Source organism: Apium graveolens, chromosome 4, assembly GCF_009905375.1.
Source record: "Apium graveolens cultivar Ventura chromosome 4, ASM990537v1, whole genome shotgun sequence".
NCBI lineage: Eukaryota > Viridiplantae > Streptophyta > Magnoliopsida > Apiales > Apiaceae > Apium > Apium graveolens.
Genome location: NC_133650.1, coordinates 302606820 through 302626707, shown reverse-complemented (window position 1 = coordinate 302626707; position 19888 = coordinate 302606820). Strand labels below are relative to the sequence as shown.

The 19888-nt window shown below is 35.6% G+C and overlaps 1 protein-coding gene across 1 annotated transcript; it reads left to right on the top strand.

Annotated features, from left to right (window-relative positions):
• The first annotated feature begins 1419 nt into the window (after positions 1–1419).
• LOC141719977 (uncharacterized) lies at positions 1420–18007 on the top strand. Its single transcript, XM_074522339.1, has 4 exons — positions 1420–1477; positions 5407–5576; positions 5653–5952; positions 17936–18007. The coding sequence occupies exons 1-4, from the start codon at positions 1420–1422 to the stop codon at positions 18005–18007; spliced, it is 600 nt and encodes a 199-aa protein (XP_074378440.1).
• Positions 18008–19888: the final 1881 nt, after the last annotated feature.

Here is a 19888-nt window from a genome sequence, read left to right as displayed (position 1 = left end):
TATTTTTTTCCTATTTTGTTTATGTAATTGAATTGTAAGATAATACTTACTTTAACTATATTTGTCTTTACATTAATACTAAAAATTATATAAAATAAATATTTTTTAATATGGAACCCGTAAAAAATATATATGCGACAGCTACTGGTTAGAGCTGCAGATGATTTTGACTTTTGCATTGTTTCAAGAAGAGAGGGTTTTGCATTATGAGATGAAAATTGTTATTATTATCGAGTAATAGGGATGATGATGCTAAGTTATTTTTGTAAAGCAGTTAAGAATTTATTGATTGTTAAAGTCAAGGAGCTTAATAAAGTCTTTAAGTAAAATAATAATTAAATAAAATAAACAATTAAGTAGTTGAAAGAGGTAATTTATTTTTGAAAGCAAAAGAGGTAATTTTTTAGTTATTGGTGGTTATAATATTATTATTATATTTTATTAAATAAACTTGTCTGTGATATTTACAAGAAAAATGATTAAATTTGACCGAAAATTTTCTATCATATTTAGCTAAATTTGACCAGCGGCGGTCATATTTAGTTAAATTTGACCGAATTGTGTCGGTCTTTTTTAGACTGGTTAAATTTAGCAAAATCGGTCAAATTTAACATAAATTTGACCGATCAAACTTGACTGCCTAAAATTGACCGATTAAATTTAACCAAATTTTTGAAAATTTTGAAATTTGATTTTTTTTTTAAATTGGCGCCTAAAAATTTGAATTTTTTAAATTTTGCCGCTAAAAATTTTAAAATTTGAAAAATTGTGAATTTGCCGCCTAACGTAAAGCAAATTTGACCGAATTCCGTCAAATTTATAAATTTGACCGAACGCAGTCAAAAATATAAAATTGACCGAAGGAATTCAAATTTAACTGTAACCCATATTTGTCAAATGCAGTAACTTTCCGGTACATTCTGCTAAGTTTCTGCCAAAAATTTGCCACAACACGTAATTTTTGTTATTATGATTTTTTGTCACTAATCAATATACAATTTATGTTATATAAATAATTAACACAACAAAATAATTATATATCATATTTCATAATTATAAATATTATTTTCATTATAAACTTACTTATAGAACTAAACTAAAACTTTCAAACCGAATTCTAAAACACTACTTTTTCTTTATTTAGTTTGACAGAAATGGTCATCGGACATTGATTGGTTGATGAATATGCTCCCGTCATCAGAATAACTTCGATTGTTGAAAATGTTTTTTTCTCCAAATTTTCACAAGTTAGAATTTGTTATTGTTAATGTTAATGTTATATGAAACAAAATTTGTACGGGATTAGTTTAGCATGTATAATTATCTAAGTGTTTGTATATGTATGTATATATATTTGTGTATATTTGTGTTTATGATTTGTGGGAGAAGGTAGAGAGAGGTGGATGTGTGGGAGAGGGTATGAAGAGAGGTGGAGAGGAAAAGATGAAAGAGATAATGGAGGAATTAGAATGTATATGTATGTATATAATGTATTTATATGTAAAAGAGAGTTGCTGTGAAGAATCTGGACCATTGGATTGTAATTTTGGTTAGTTAAATTTGGACTGTTGGATGTGTTTCACATGGATCGCTGACATGGTATCAAATTTGACCGCATTCGGTCAAATTTATAAATATGACTCCCTTCAGTCAAATTAATAATTATGACCGCTTCGGTTATATTTATAAATATGACTGATGCCGGTCAATTTAGTAAATTTGACAAACTAGGATTTGCGGTTAAATATGTACTTAAATTTGACTAACAACGGTGATATTTTTAAATGTGACTGAAAGCAGTCAATTTTATAGATGTGATAAATATGATAAATATGATAAATTTTAATATATATATATATGGAATTGATAAATAAACTTAAAAAATATTATTTAAACTCCAAGTGTATTGCAAATGACATAACTACCTGTTATGGATAAAAAGCTAAGGTTACTACTTGCTGTATTTAATACTAAGATTCGGGAGCTCAAGGCCTTTAATGGCTGCTCTCGTACTTCGTAGCTTAATTCTGCCTTTACGAGATGCCTACGTATCTCTGTGAATTTAGAGAATCAAGCCAAAAAACGTAGTTCTGATTTGTGGGGTGAGGCCCCTTATATAGATGTGGAAGTCCTTGAATTGGACTTGGTATAGGAGACTTGGTGGACAAGCCTATGAATTAGGATAGACTTAGGAGTCCTAGGAAGTAGGAAGCTGATTCCTTATCCTTTTAGGTCCCCTTGAGGCTAATCTATAAGGATTTACATCCTTACCGGGACTCTTCTCAATAGCTGATTTTTCCCTTATTAATTAATTACGAAATTAATTAATAATTAGGGCTTTTGGGCCTTTTTTATTCCATCAGGCCTGATCTGGTCCATCAGGCTTAACCTTTCTGGTCTGAGTTTCATATATCTTTTTATTGGGCCTAGCAGCCCACAGCTTGTACAATTAATGCAGTATTTAATTATACAATCATAATTTATTTATCCCTATCATTTGCCCCCCAACTTTTGGGAAACATTGAATAGGTTTCGCAGAAGTTAAGTCTATTTGTTCCCTTACAGGGTTTCGTTTTTTCGTAAAGTGTGGAGCGACCTACACGTTTACAACGAATTTTTCCTTTTATTTAGGAATTATTTTTCCCTAATTTCTGGAATTTTCCCTAATTTTTCTGGGATTTTCCCTAATTTTTCTGGGATTTTTCCTTATTTTTCTGGGATTTATCCTTAATTTCTGGATTTTTCCCTTAATTTCTGGATTTTTCCCTTAATTTCTGGGATTTATCCTTATTTTTCTGGGATTTATCCTTAATTTCTGGATTTTTCCCTTAATTTCTGGATTTTTCCCTTAATTTCTGGGATTTATCCTTAATTTCTGGGATTTATCCTTAATTTCTGGATTTTTCCCTTAATTTCTGGATTTTTCCCTTAATTTCTGGGATTTATCCTTAATTTCTGGATTTATTCCTTATTTCTGAAAACATTAACATTTTTCAGAAACTATTTAAGGAATTTCCTTATTTTTTGTATTTTTCCAGGATTTTTTCTTCCCTTTTTCTTCCTTTTTTCTCTCTCTTTTTTTTTTTTATACAATTTTCGACCAGGAATCCATTCGACCAGGATCCTGGTCGAATTAGCCTTTGTTGTGCCTTGGTCGAAGGGAATTCGAGGAGGATACATTCGATCTCACTTCCTGGTCGAATTTCGACCAGGATTTTTGCTTTGTTTTTTAATTTTTTTTAATTTTTTTTTTTTTGGCAGAAATTTTCGACTAGGAATTTTCGTCCCTTTCGGTCAGGATTCCTGTGTTTCTGACCGAATTAACCACCCTTCCTGCCTTGGTCGAGGCTATTTCGAGCAGGATTGGTTCGGCCAGGATTCCTTCGTATTTCTTGGTCGAACGGGTCTAAATCCTGATCGAATTAAGTCTGGTTTTGAGCCTTGATCGAATTCTATTCGACCTTAAGCATTTCGATCAGGAATTCTTATGATTTCTGGTTGAGCTGGGTCAAGAAGCAGGGTTAAAAATTATTCCGGTATTTTCGACCAAGAATTTTGGTCAGAATTTTTTCTTGACCGAATTAGCCCCTTTTCTCAGCCCTGGTCGAAGGAAATTCTACCTCAATTCATTCGACTAGGGTTTTAAGGCAAGTCCTGATCGAATTGGGTAAAGGGTACCAACTTTTTATTTCTAACTTTCCTGGGCCTCTATCTTGGGCCATCCCTTTTTCTGATTAGATTTTCTTGGGCCAACCCTTTAGTGGGTTTTAATCCTGGGCCCATTCCCTAATAAATCTGGGTTTTCCCTTTTGGGCCTTTGATTTTTCAACTAAATGGGCCCTTTTCTGGGCTAGTTTTATTGGGCTAATCTTTGGGCCCTCTGTTTTTAACTGGGCTTTTCTTTCACCCCTCTTAAAAAGGTATTTGGGCCTCAAACATGGCTTTTATACCTGGGCCTTAGTTCTGGGCCTTTATCTTTAAGCCCAAATTCCAGGTTCTTCTAAGGTTTTTCTGGATTCTTCTAGAATCTTTTAAAAATTAAAATTTTTCACTTGGTTTTTCCAGGAACTTCTTGGATAGTTCCAGAACCTTCTAAGCTTTGGGCCCAAATGGGCTTTTTAAGGCCCATTATCCCCCTTCCTTGGCTATATAAAGGTGGGGTGAGAGTTTGATTTCTCCACACCTCTCATTTCACCTCCCTACTCATTCTACAACTTCTCCTCATCCTTCCTCCAACTTTCTAACCTTTCCTCTCTCAAATCCCCTCCTTTAGTTTTCCAACCTATCCTTCCTAGCTTTACTAATGGCTGACAAGAGTTCTGAGAGGGCGGCCAAGATAGCCTCGACTTCAAAACGAGGTAAGGATATCGAGATCCGTTCTTCATAAATGTCTTTAATCGATATGATTAACACTAGGGGGGATGAATATCCCTCCACTGCACATCTCGACTCTTTTAATCATTGTAATACTTGGCACAACATAGATTTCAATAAACTAAATGCTCGTTATAACGTCCTTCCTCCCCTTAGATTAGTTCCAGTCTCTGGTGGTGATCGTACTTGCCACTGGAGACCCGATACTCTCTTCATTTACACAGATGCCCTTAATGCTGGGCTTAGGTTTCCTTTTCACCCCTTTATTCCTCATCTTTTGGCTGATTTACAAATCAACCCGTGTCAGCTTCCTCCAAACGCCTGGAGGAACATTCTATGTTTTATGGTCTGCTGTCTTAGGGAGGGCTTTCCTCTTTCTGTAGCTGTTTTTAGGAAAGTCTTTCAGTGTTACAATAGTTCTTCCAGCATCTGCGGCTGGGTCTATGTCAAGCAAAGGCCCAAAAGCAAACATATTTTTAACAGTGCCTCTATTCCTGATAATAATCAAAATTGGAGGAATAGTTTCGTCGGGTTACGTTGGGAGAATGGTGACTGGGGCACACTTTTTCGATCTTCCTTTGGGAAGATCAGTGATGGTAGCCTCAAATCCATTCACTTAACTCCTGAAGAAACTATTATTTATAATGGGCTTACTCAGGATGATGGCACGACCACCAGCTGGACTCTCTTAGAGGAGTTTTCCCTGATTCATGTGGGACTATCCTCTGTTTCTCAACAGGGTATTTTTCTTCCCTTCTCAATTTTACTTCATTTCATGCATTATTAACTTCACTTATTTTGTCCTTTGCTTTGTTTCAGCTGCTAAGGAGATTAACGAGGACAATGTTCCTTTGGTTGAGGAAACAGCTAGGATGAAGAAAGCTCGGCTCGCAGGCCTAGACACCCGGGGAAAGGCCACGGAGCCTATCTTTTTGAAGAAGCACAAAGAGCCTATAGGGGAGGCCTCAACTGAAGGAGCTGGAGGCCATGGTACTCCTATCACTGTTGCTGCCCCTACTGCTGCTGCCACAGGCGCCTTTCAGCCTCTCTGGGGATTCCGCCGAGGGGACACCGTAGTTGGTTCTACGAAACATGCTTGGGATTGGTCTTACCATAGCGTGACCCCCAAGGATTTTACTGATGTGGTGGCCACCCCTGATCTTGAGAGGATCAAGCTCATGGGAGCTCAGTCTCTGGCTTCGGTATGCCTTCTCTTTTTTGAACTTATTTTTCGTTCTTGTAGCATTGCCTTATACTTTGTTAATTGCTTTGTTTCAGTCTAACGCCTATTTTCAAGGCGCTGTGAGGCAAGCCGAATCATGGAAGCGGGCTTCTGATAAGGCCGATAATGCCCTCAGGAGGCAACAGAAGAAGTATGCTACCCTGGAGAAGAAGCTCAAGCGCAAGGAGGAAGAACTCGGAGAGTCTAACGCCGAGCTGGTGGTACTTCGGGCGGAGAAGGATAAAGCTATAGACAACTATCTGGACTCGGAGGAGTTTGCCCAATCCATGAGGATTAGGGATGATTCAGTCTTTCCCGAGTTTTTTAGGACTGGTTGGGACACGGCCCTTGGGACCGTGAATGAGGCTTGTCCTGATATTAACCCGGCGGACTACACCTGCCCTGATGACGAGGCTTTGCTACAGAGGTTTCGTACCCGAGTAGTTGTCTCGGACCATGTTCCTCAGGATCCACTCCTTCCTCCTCCCGAGTCTTCTTCCAGACCTGCTGAGGACGACAGCTCTTCCTCCTCCTCCGAGACGACAGAGACATCCAGCGAGAGTGGAGAGGACGATGATATGGATGCCGAGGGTACTTCAGCTCCTTAGAGCTTTTTCAGCCCTGCGTGGCTTTTTTTATTTTCGAGACTTTATTTATCAAACTTTTGTAACATCTATCAGATCTATTTCATTTATCACCTTTTATGCTTGCATCCATGCATTTGATTTTTATTTGTTAGGCCACAAACATACTTTGAAGAACTTATGAATTTCATAAAATTGTCTGGGATTCGTCCCTTACACAAGTCTTAATAAATTTCGTAATAAAACTAAAACATATAAATCCTAAGCAAGCAAAGCTTCAAGGTGCTTTTCAACCTACTCGCCATCCTGACGAGTGAGAATCGTATCCGGCTTCCCTACACATAGTAAACCTTCAGGTTTTGTGCATGCCAAGTTCTCGGGACTTCAAAACCATCCATAGTCTCTAGCTTGTAGGTTCCTCTACCTTGAACACTCTTGACTCTGTACGGCCCTTCCCAATTCGGGGCAAGCTTCCCTTTTTGTCCTACACCAGATGCTTCTATCTTCCTCAAGATTAGATCGCCTTGTTTAAAAAACCTTTCTTTAACCCTTAGGTTGTAGTAGAATGAAGCTTTTTTCTGATATTCTACTATCTTTGCATGTGCTTTATCTCGCACTTCATCAATTAAATCCAGGGCTAATCTCTGCCCTTCCTCATTTTCTTTCTCATCGAAAGCCTGAATCCTTGGAGAGGAATGTGATATCTCCACGGGAACTACTGCTTCCGCCCCATATGCCAACATGAAAGGAGTTGCATCTGTCGTGACTCTACAAGTAGTCCTGTAGGCCCATAATATTGGAAGTATCTCATCTACCCAATTATTTCTTGACTTCTCGATCCTCTTCTTTAGTCCATCCAGGATTATCCGATTTGCTACCTCTGCTTGTCCATTGGCTTGCGGGTGAGCCACAGAGGTGAATCGTAACTCGATTTCATTTTCTTCACAATACTTCTTGAATTCCTCATTGTTGAATTGTGTTCCATTGTCAGTGACAAGGATACGGGGAATTCCATATCGGCACATAATGTTTTCCCACAGGAATTGTGCAACCTGCTTAGTAGTGATTTTGGCCAAGGGTTTGGCTTCAATCCACTTGGTGAAATAATCAATGGCTACAATCAGAAATTTCCTTTGTGCCGTGGCCATAGGAAAAGGCCCTAGAATATCCATCCCCCACATGGCAAAGGGAATAGGCGAGTTGATAGAGGTCAGCATCTCAGGGGGTTGTCTAACAATTGGTGCATGCTTCTGACAGCGGTCACACTTCTTTACGTATTCTTTGGCATCAGCCATCATTTCTGTCCAATAGAAGCCTAAACGAGTTATCTTATGAGCCAAGGCCCTGCCCCCCAAGTGTTGCCCACAAATACCTCCATGCACTTCCTCAAGAGCTAAGCGTGCCTCATCGGGCCTGAGACACCTCAAGTAAGGAACCACGAAAGATCTTTTATATAGAATCCCATCTATCAAAGAGTACCTTAGTGCTCGAACAGTTAACTTCCGTGCCTCAATTGCATCGCTTGGCAACCAACCGGTCTGAATGTGAGCCTTGATGGGATCAATCCATGACGTCCCCAAGCCTACGGGAGCCACAAGCTTAACATCTATGCTTCGTGTCTTCAAAACACGGAAGTACACACTTCCTGAACTTTCTTCAATCTCAGATGAAGCAAACTTTGATAGCGCATCTGCTTTAGCATTTTCTTCCCTTGGAATGTGTTCAACATGGCATTCATTAAATTGGGTCATTACAGCCCTTACTAGGCGAACATACTTAGCCATCGTATCATCCCTTGCTTCAAATTCTCCCTTTACCTGGGATATGATCAATTTCGAGTCTCCACGGACCTTTAAGTTTTTGACTCTGAGTGTCCCAGCTAGACCAAGGCCAGCAATCAGGGCTTCATACTCTGCCTCATTGTTTGTGGTTGGGAAGTCTAGCTTCATGGCATACTCAATTAAGAATCCATCAGGGCTTTGCAAAACCAACCCTGCTCCACTGGAATTTGTTTTTGATGCTCCATCAAAATAGAGAACCCAATATTCTTTCTCCTTGTCCCCATTGTCGACTCCCTTGTCTTGAGGTATGGTATCTTCCTGCCCCCCGACTTCTTGGTTGGGTATGGTACATTCCACCACGAAGTCAGCTAGTGCCTGGGCTTTTATGGCCATACGTGGCTTATACTTGAGATCAAACTCTCCCAACTCTATTGCCCACTTAATCAGTCTCCCACTTGCCTTGGGACTGTGAATGATATTTCTCAGTGGCTGATTTGTTAGCACTTCAATTTGGTGAGCTTGAAAATAAGGACGCAGCTTTCTTGAAGCCATTACCAAGGCTAAAGCGAATTTCTCAATGGCTGAATAATTCAACTCAGCACCATGCAAAATTTTGCTGACATAGTATACGGGTTTCTGGACTTTCAGTTCCTCCTTAACCAACACCGCGCTCAAGGCGCTTTCTGAAACAGCCAAGTACAAGAATAAAACTTCACCCAGAACTGGCTTGGCTAACAACGGGGCCTGGCCCATATACTTCTTTAACTCTTCAAATGCCTTCTGATTTTCCTCACTCCATACAAAGTCCTTAATATTCTTTAATGACTTGAAGAATGACAAGCACTTGTCTCCTGACTTGGAGATGAATCGTCCTAGCGCAGCAACCCTTCCTGTGAGTTTCTGAACATCCTTGACAGTTTTTGGGGGTTCCATGTCCAGGATTGCCTTTATTTTATCGGGGTTAGCCTCAATTCCCCTCTTTGAGACCATCAATCCCAAGAATTTTCCAGATCCTACTCCGAAAGCACACTTCGTAGGATTCAACATCATCTTGTGGTACCTCAGGACCTCAAAAGCTTCCCTCAAATGGGTTATATGATCAGTCTTTACTAGACTCTTGACTAGCATGTCATCAACATAGACTTCCATAGTCTTCCCAATAAGATCCTTAAAAATTTTATTCACCAACCTTTGATAGGTGGCTCCTGCATTCTTGAGACCAAACGCCATAACAAGATAACAATAAACACCAAAATCAGTGATAAATGATACCTTTGGAATGTCATCCTTATGCATTTTGATCTGGTTGTATCCGCTAAACCCATCCATGAAACTCAGCATCTCATGTCCAGCGGTGGCATCAATCAAAGTATCAATTCTAGGCAGCGGAAAACAGTCTTTGGGGCATGCATCATTCAGATCGGTGAAGTCTATACACATCCTCCACTTTCCATTAGCCTTCTTCACCATTACAGGGTTTGCTAACCACTCCGGAAATTGAATCTCCTCAATGAAACCAGCCTCTAAGAGCTTTTCCACTTCCTGCTTTATAGCCTCTTGTCTTTCCGGGGCAAAATTTCTTTTCTTTTGTTTCACTGTCTTCCGGCTTGGATCCACGTTTAACTTGTGAGTAATTAACTCCGGGTCTATGCCTGGCATATCAGCTGCTGACCATGCAAACACATCACTATTTTCTTGCAAAAATTTCACTAACTTCCCTCTAAGGGGCTCCTCTAATGTGGCTCCAATGAAAGTCATCCTCTCAGGATTCTTGGGATCTAAAGGAACCGAAACCAATTCTTCTGCTGGCCTTCCTCTATTCTCATCATTTTCTCGAACATCCATATCTTCAATAGGAAGAACCTGCCCCCCGACTCCATCTGCCCTCAAAGAGGCCACATAACAGCTTCTAGCCATTTTTTGATCCCCTCTCTCTTCTCCAATCCCGTTTCGGGTGGGAAACTTCATGACTGAATGGTAGGAAGAGGGGACTGCCTTGAAGGCATGTATCCCTGTTCTCCCCATGATAGCATTATAAGTTGAACTAGCCTTTACCACTACGAAATCCAGCATCTGCGTTGCTTGCCTTGGCTCCGTACCTATGGTGGTTGACAACTTGATTATCCCTTCCACAGGACATTCTACTCCAGCAAATCCATATATCGGCATGTCGGTTGGTGTTAACTGGGAGTCGTTATACCCCATCCTTAGAAAGGTGTCGTGGAGCAAGATATCCACAGAAGCACCATTATCCACAAGGACCCTCTTAACCGGGCTATTTCCTATTATCGGCGTTATGACCAGCGGGTCGTCATGGAGAAACTTCACACCCTCTAGGTCGGAATCATCAAAAGCCAATGTTACTTCTGTCCTGGCCCTCTTCGGGGCTTCTCCAACAATATGCATAACCTCTCTAGTATACGCCTTTCTGGAATTTTTGGACAATCCAGCAGCAGTTGGACCTCCAAAGATCGTGTTTATCACAGGCCCTCGAGGTCTCGGCCCTCCATAAATGGTGTTTATAACTGGTCCTCTAGGTTGGGGATTCCGCCCCTGATCATCTTGGTCCCTCCTACGATCTTCAAAGTTCTTCCTTCCATTATTATTTATGTCTCCTCCATCTCCAGCATACTTGTTCAATCTTCCTTTTCGAATCAAAAACTCAATTTCATCTTTCAACTGTCTACACTCATCGGTGTCATGGCCAACATCTTTGTGAAACCTGCAATACTTGCCCTTATCTAGCTTGGCGGGATCAGCCTTCAAGGGCTTAGGCCAGCGAATATCTCTGTCTTTCTCAATCTCCATCAAAATCTGACTTCTGGGAGCATTCAGCTTAGCGTATTCAGTGAACTTTTGCCCAGGTCCTCCCTTCTTGGGGGTTGAATCAGGGTTTTGTTCAGTTCTAGGATATTTATCCTTAGCGATATATTCCAAATCAGTTTTTCGTTTCTTGCCTCCAGTGGGCTCATTACTTACTACGGTCTTCCTCATACTTTCTTCAACCTTGATATACTTCCCTGCCCTCTCTTGGAGCTGCAACATGCTCTCAGGGGGTCGTTTGGCCAAAGACATCTTGAAAAACTCATCCCTAGTTCCTTGTTGCAGTGCTATCATGGCTACCTTATCATCAAGGTCTGGGACTTTTAAAGCCTCCTTTGTAAAACGATTCAGGTAATCTCTTAAGGATTCCTTAGCTCCCTGCACAAGACTCATAAGAGATGCTGAACTTTTCTCATGGACTCTTCCACTGATGAATTGCTTAATAAAAGCCTGACTTAATTCTCTGAATGATCCAATAGAATTTGGGGGTAGGCGACTGTACCATCTTTGAGCCATACCCGACAGGGTTTGAGGAAAGGCCCGACATTTTATAGCATCGTTCACGGGTTGCAGCAGCAGTGCATTAGAGAATGTCCTAACATGATTAGCGGGGTCTCCCGTGCCATCATAGGCTTTGATAGTGGGCATCTTGAATTTCCTTGAGATATGGGCATTCATTATCTCTTCTGTGAAGGGTGGAGTTGGATCATCAGGATCTCCAAGGGGAAGGAGATTGCTTGGATCAGTTCTTGGGACAGCAGCCCTTCTTCTTACCGGACCATCCAGGTCTATGATAGGAGGAGGATTTCTCCCCCTAGGAGGTATGTGGGTTCTGGTGGCTTGGTGAGCCTCCAAGTCACGCCTCAGCCTTTGGATTTCAGCCTCATGAGCCCTGATCTTTTCCTGCACTTCTTGGGGATTCGCCCCTGGGGTGCTTTGGGGGCGTTGCCTTCCATCGGCCATTGGCTCTTTTCCAGGACGCCTCCTTCTCGGGGCCACTTCATCATCCGAAGATTCGGAGTCTCTCTCAGTGTATGGACCAGAAAATTCCCGATCCTCAGGGATAGGATCCAAACCTCGTATATAGGGGGGCGACCGCCCTCGTGCTTCACTTCGCCCAGCATATCCGCTTCCTCCAACCTCAGGGTGAAGGGGCATCCCATAAGGGGGGTTAGTAGTAACAACAGTTGAATATTCATACCCGACGGGTCGAGAATTCACAGGTATATGTACTTGTTGAACTTGAGGATTCGTACCTTGAATAGTCGGGGGAGTTGTCCCTTGTGGCTGAGGTTGAGTTGCCCCTGTCTGGGCTTCCCCCTGAGTAGATGCATAAGTTGAATGGGGAGGAACCTCCACGGTTGATGAAATCACCTGGGTTGTCTCTGATGGTGTTCCTTCCTCTAGAGCTCCAATTGTTCTCCGTGTTCTCGCCATTGTTGTTGTTTTTCCCACAGACGGCGCCAAATGTTATGGATAAAAAGCTAAGGTTACTACTTGCTGTATTTAATACTAAGATTCGGGAGCTCAAGGCCTTTAATGGCTGCTCTCGTACTTCGTAGCTTAATTCTGCCTTTACGAGATGCCTACGTATCTCTGTGAATTTAGAGAATCAAGCCAAAAAACGTAGTTCTGATTTGTGGGGTGAGGCCCCTTATATAGATGTGGAAGTCCTTGAATTGGACTTGGTATAGGAGACTTGGTGGACAAGCCTATGAATTAGGATAGACTTAGGAGTCCTAGGAAGTAGGAAGCTGATTCCTTATCCTTTTAGGTCCCCTTGAGGCTAATCTATAAGGATTTACATCCTTACCGGGACTCTTCTCAATAGCTGATTTTTCCCTTATTAATTAATTACGAAATTAATTAATAATTAGGGCTTTTGGGCCTTTTTTATTCCATCAGGCCTGATCTGGTCCATCAGGCTTAACCTTTCTGGTCTGAGTTTCATATATCTTTTTATTGGGCCTAGCAGCCCACAGCTTGTACAATTAATGCAGTATTTAATTATACAATCATAATTTATTTATCCCTATCACTACCCATAATAGAAACAAATTCCAAGAATTTTACTTTTAAATATCATGGAAAAATGTGTAATAAAATGTCTAAAATTTAAAAGTGGAGTTTATATAGTAAAAAGTGGAGGTTATTTAACAATTTCGTAAATATATATAAATAATGGATTTGCAATTCATATAATCATTTTATTTTTTACATAAACTCTTAAAGTCTAAGAAAGTTAAAATTCATACGGTTGGATTGTTCAAATTCTAATTTAGATAACACAACACTACTAACCATTGTATGTGCAAGCCGTAAATTTAAACTTCAAATTATATATATCAAGGAATAATTTGAATTATGCTTGATTTTCTTCACTCGATCACTGTTATCGTCTCTTAAAATTTTTTTAGTTTATACAATATGTTGTTACACTACATCTTTAAATACATTTATCTTTTCTAAAATTCAAAATTCTTAAATAAATCTAACATCAATGTTTTTTAGTGATTTCTCAATTTGATATGATATGTGCCTAAAATAAATTTATAAATTTTATAAAATGATTAAGCATTTTAATTTTAATTTTTAATTTTTAATTATTTTGTTTTACTAGAATTTGTTCAAGCAACAAGTTGGTATGGCCCACCTATCTTCCGAGTAGGGATGGCAACGAGTCGGGTTCAGATCCAAATCCAAATATTTTTGGGTTATCCAAATCCAAATCCGTCGGGTTTCGGATCGGATCGGGTATTTTGCGGGTATCCAAAATTACGATTAATGTATTCAAATTCAATATCATTGATGCATAGAATCACCATTACCTACTTTATATATTACCTAATATTAAAATAAATATATTATTAAATAGTCAAAAGCATTATACGACACAAGTTGACATGTTGAGTAAAATTTAAAATACGTTAATAGCATAATATTTAGTATTACATCGCAAATGAATTTTTTTTTTATATATATATATATAAAGTACAACTTAAATAATAAAAGTTCAGATTAAAAAAAGAGTTACAATTTAGTAAATAAGTCTTAACAATCTTGATATTAATCAATTACTACTAATATAATAAAATAAAAATATATAATTTATATGTCTTTTCATCTAAAATATTATAAATAATACATTATGGAAACATTGTATACTATTTTATGTATCGGGTTTTTATCAGATTTCGGGCTTGAATCGGGTTTGGATTGAGTTTTGGATTTTGGATCGGTTATCGGTTCGGTATCGTGGAAATCCAAATCCAAATCCAAAACTTCGGGTTCGGTATATCCAAAATCTCGTATTGCGGATCGGGTTTCAGATCGGATTAAATTGCCATCCCTGCTTCCGAGGTCACTAGTTTACACTTTCGCCAACCTTTTCTAAATTTTTTGTCATATAACTAAATTATAGATGTTGACATCCGTACGGTTGGATCATTCATAAAAAAATTTAAAAAAATTGAAACATCAATATGGGACTAAACACTAGTAAGAAGTATTGGTCAAACTATTGGTTGACTGTTTAAATAGCAAACCAAATATGTATATTTTTTTTCTAAAATTGTTATCATATTACTAAAATATATAGATCTTGACATCCGTACGGTCGGATCATTTATAAATATTTTCAAAAAAATCGATGCATTAATATGGGACTAAACACTAGTAAGAGGTATTCGTCAAACTACTAGCTGACTGTTAAAATAGCAAACCAAATATATTTACTTTTTCTAAACATTTATCATATCACTAAAATATATATGTTAACATACGTACGATTAGATCATTCGTAAATAGTTTTAAAAAAAATAAAACATCAATATGAGACTAAACACTAGTAAGAAGTACTTGTTAAACTATTGGTTGACTGTTTAAATAGCAAACCAAATATATATATTTTTTCTAAAATTGTTATCATATTACAAAATATAGAGATCTCGACATCTGTATGATTGGATCATTCATAAATAATTTTTGAAAAATTGAAACATATATATGGGACTAAACACTAGTAAGAAAATACTCGTCAAACTACTGATTGACTGCTAAAATAGCAAATCAAATACATTTATTTTTTTCTAAACTTTTTATCATATTACTAAAATATATCGATCTTGACATCTGTATGGTTCGATCATTCATAAATATTTTTAGAAAAATCGAAACATTAATATGGGACAAAATACTAGTAAAAAATTCTCGTCAAACAACTAGTTGACTGTTAAAATATCAAACCAAATATATTAATTTTTTTCTAAATTTTTTGTTATATTACTAAAATTGACTACTCGCAGTCACATTTATAAACATGACTGTCGTCAGTCAAATTTGATTTTAATAATATTTGTTTATTTTGGGCGGGAAATTTAGCACCAAAATATAAATTTGACCGCCCCTAAATATGACTGTTTGCGGTCAAATTTACAGCTAACAAATTTGTTCACTGGGCGGGAAGTTTTTATTTCTTTTTTTAGGACTCAAAAAATAAAAATGACCGAACAAATTTGACTAGAAAATAAATTTGACTGCTGCTAGTCAAAATTAAATATTGACCATTAGTAAATAAATATTTGACCTCAAATTTGACTGCTTTCGGTCAAATATAAGTGTGACCAGTTATAAATAAAAGTTGACCTTAAATGTGACCGCTCTTGGTCAAATTTAGCTAGTCAAATTTACCCTTGTTTTTTTGTTGGTAACGACTTTTATTTCTTTTTCTATTATAATTCGATTACTAAGGGTGTGATATTTATAGAAATTGTTTTAATTTCGAAAAATAAAAAAGGTAACGTGTTATAATTGAAAACGATTTTTATTTCTTTTTCTATTATAATTCGATTCCTAAGGCTAATAAAACTTTTAAGTAAAATAAGGATAATTCAGCAAATTCAGCGTATACCAAAAAACAGGTACCGTACCGTACCAAAACTTTCAATGTTTCGTCTTTTATATATTAGTAAATTTTATTAAATAAACTTATTTGTGATATTTAGAGAAGTTGTATTAATTGAGAGAAATAAAAAGGTAACGTTTTATAGTTTTTTATTAAATAAACTTGTTTGTGATATTTAGAGAAGTTATTTTAATTGAGAGAAATAAAAAGGTAACGTTTTATAGTTGGTAACGACTTTTATTTCTTTTTCTATTATAATTCAATTACTAAGGGTGTGATATTTAAAGAAATTATTTTAATTTAAAAAAATAAAAAGGGTAACATGTTCTAATTGAAAACAATTTTTATTTATTTTTTTAAGTAAAATAAGGATAATTCAGTAAATTCAGCGTGTACCAAAAAACAGGTACCCTACCGTACCAACACTTTCAATGTTTCGTCTTTTATATAATAGTAATAGATAGTTGATAACCCGTGCGAAACACGAGACCGAGACTAAAAATATTTAATTAATATATGTAGAGAATTATTCATAATCCGTGTGAAACACGAATTAAAATTAATATATTAATATCAAATATTAAATTAATACTTGCAAAAAATAGTTATGTAGTTAAAAAGAATCGAATTAGTTATGAAATTTTCCACTATAATTCTAGTTTTCCATTGTTTTACTTGATATAAAAAATCTAACATATTAGTTTTATTTTTGTGAAACGAATTGTATCTCTATCTTATGAATAAAATATATAATCTTTAGACAATTTAATATTAATTAATATAATTTGATAATTATCTTATAATTAGCCTTTTCAATATAGTTAGTTTAATATTACTTAATTATCGATAAAAATTAATTTATAAAGTAAAAGTAAATAGATGTTATTAAACTTAATTTAATATTACTAAATATAATCTAAATACAGGCCATAAATTTTTTACTGTTAATTTTTTTTTTAATTTAAAGTATATAAACGTTGTGATGGAAAGTAACAAATACGATCGTTAAATCAATAATTTTCAGTTTATAAGTTAATAAATGTTACTAAAATCATTTTCAATTACTTAATTATTTTTAAAATAATACTACTGAAAATAAAGTTTACAGAGAATAGAAGTCAATTCATGTTAATAGTTTACTTTGTAATTAGTAGTTTTTCAAAATAAAAGCAAATATATGTTATTTTACTTAATTTAACGTAACTTAATAAATTTTTAATATAATTTATAAATAAATAAAGTTTACTGAGAATATAAGTCAATTCGTGTTAGTAATTTGTAGTTTTTATAAAATTAAAAATAAATATAAGTTATTTTACTTAATTTAACGTAACTTAATAAATTTTTAATATAATTTACAAATCGTTTAAAAAATATTTTTATTTTATAAATTAAAAAGACGATTGGATGAACACTAACTAAAAATAAAATAAAATTTACAAAGAATAGAAGTCGAGTTGTGTTAAAAACAAAGTTGATAGAGAATAGAATTCAACTTATGTTAGCTAAGTACCAAAATTTGGTATTTTGATACTTTTAGCACAAAATTATAGATAATTTCGCTTATTAATAAAGAATATAGATAGATTGGAAACAGCGTCTTTAAAAGAAAATATAGGACAAACAAAGACAGGAGACTAATTGTGTCAGAGATTCTAAATGGCTGGCTTAATGAATCATGGGATGATCTCCTGGGACTATTAATAAGACAAAACAAGCGTAATCGCAAACCAAAATAAGAGTTAACAAAATATTTAACCGAACAAGGGAAAGAGAACCATTCATGTCATCCAATAACATGTCGAAATAATTTTATAATTCAAAAAAATCTTGACCAACTAAAATATAACCAAACTGATGTAAACTGCAACCAACAAAAACAAAAACGAAACTGGAATCAAACCAAAATCGAATCTAAATCCACATTATCCAAAACTTAAATCTAACCAAAACTGAATCCAACTCCTAACTATATCCAAAACAAAACAAAATCCAAATCCAAATTGTATCGTTTAACCAGCATATTCGAAAGCAAAAACCCATAATTACTCCAAACAAAACATCAAATCTAAATTAGCAAATTAGATCCATATATAAATAAATTTGTTCTCTATTACGATAGAAGGGAAAGGGCAACTATGTAACCAACCACTAAATAATAGTAGAGGAAATTAAACTAACAAAGAAACTGTTATAATAACGTAAATATCCAATGATAATAATATTGTATATGTTAACACTGTCACAGTGTCACAGTGCACTCTTTCAGCAATCCCTTGGCCATGAAGAACTTAATTTGGATGACCGCGGCACCTGTTGATAGGACTACAACCTCGATTGTATGGATTTGCCTCCCCTGGACCAGGTTTGGGAAGATCCACTTTTTTGCGAGTGCCCGCAGCTGCTTTTCGAAGTGGACTGTAGTCTATGGTTTTTGGTTGCGCTTCTGAGATTGTTATCATTGTTGAACAGATGAGAAGTGCTGCTAGAGCGAATACCAGGAAGTTTTGTGCCATGACTGTTGGTAGAGATTTTATTATAATACACGCTTATTATCGTCCATTACAATAAAAGAGGTGTTTATATAGCCAATACCTAAACAACAATAAAGGAAATTATTAACCTAACAATGGAAACTATTGTGACAACGGAACTATCCGGTAATAATAATATTATATATGCTAACATAAACGGGGCGGTTAGTAACTAAAAGATTGCAGAAGACAATCTGCACTGCACCCTGTTCCTGAAAATCCTATATAACTGAAAATTTCTAGGCATGTCACGTTAAACACTTGATGTTATAATGTGATCAAAGACCAAATAGAATATAGAAAGTGATAGACAAAAGGAAAAGGTTTATCTTGGCATTAATGTATCAATATAACTAGTTGGATTTTGTTTTGTTTTTTTAATTTAAAGTATATAAACGTTGTGATGGACAGTAACAAATACGATCGTTAAATCAATAATTTTCAGTTTATAAGTTAATAAATGTTACTAAAATCATTTTCTATTACTTAACTATTTTTAAAATAATACTACGGAAAATAAAGTTTAGAGAGAATAGAAGTCAATTCGTGTTAATAGTTTACTTTGTAATTAGTAGTTTTTCAAAATAAAAGCAAATATATGTTATTTTACTTAATTTAACGAAACTTAATAAATTTTTAATATAATTTATAAATAAATAAAGTTTACAGAGAATATAAGTCAATTCGTGTTAGTAGTTTGTAGTTTTTCTAAAATTAAAAATAAATATAAGTTATTTTACTTAATTTAACATAACTTAATAAATTTTTAATATAACTTACAAATCGTTTAAAAAATATTTTTATTTTATAAATTAAAAAGACTATTGGATGAACACTAACTAAAAAGAAAATAAAATTTACAAAAGTCGAGTTGTGTTAAAAACAAAGTTGATAGAGAATAGAAGTCAGTACTACTTTCGTACTTTTAGCACAAAACTATACATGGATGTTAGAGGACAGCATTTTCATTTGTTGCCATTTGGAAGCCGAAGGAGAGGATGTCCAGGGACTTCACTAGCATTGCAGGTTTTCCAACTAGCATTGCAGGTTTTCCAAACAACTCTTGCTGCAACTAGTTGATAACCTGTGTCGGGCGGAGTTATAGATCAATTTATACTCACGAAACTCAATCCATACCCAAACTATCAGGTGGTGTATAGCTTAGGATATCCATTAAACATGAATGTGGATAATACCTATACTGAATATACATCACGACGAAAATGTATGTTTTTTATATATCTAGGCATAAACATATAGAACTTGCATATTTTTATAATTTTTTTAATATATGATACTCACATTGAACATTTGCATTTAGCAAATTTAAAACTTTAATTGCAGCGATCAAAACAGGTGTATAGTTTAAACAAAATATTAGTATGCATTATTTGGTCGTTTTTTAACCAATATTCCAAGTTAATATGTATTTTCGGGCATTCGGATTTATAATGGGGTAATCAGTGCATTTTCTCATTATACATCACTATAAGTATCTCAATTTATTATTTATTAAAAAAATTATAATTACAATATAATTCTAATAATCATATCGATTTATTGAAAAACAATTCACAACTGTACAAAATATATGAATCTAGAGGTGAAATAAAGGTGAAAACAAATCGGGAATTAAAGTTATTTTTAATTTATTTTTTTTGTTCACA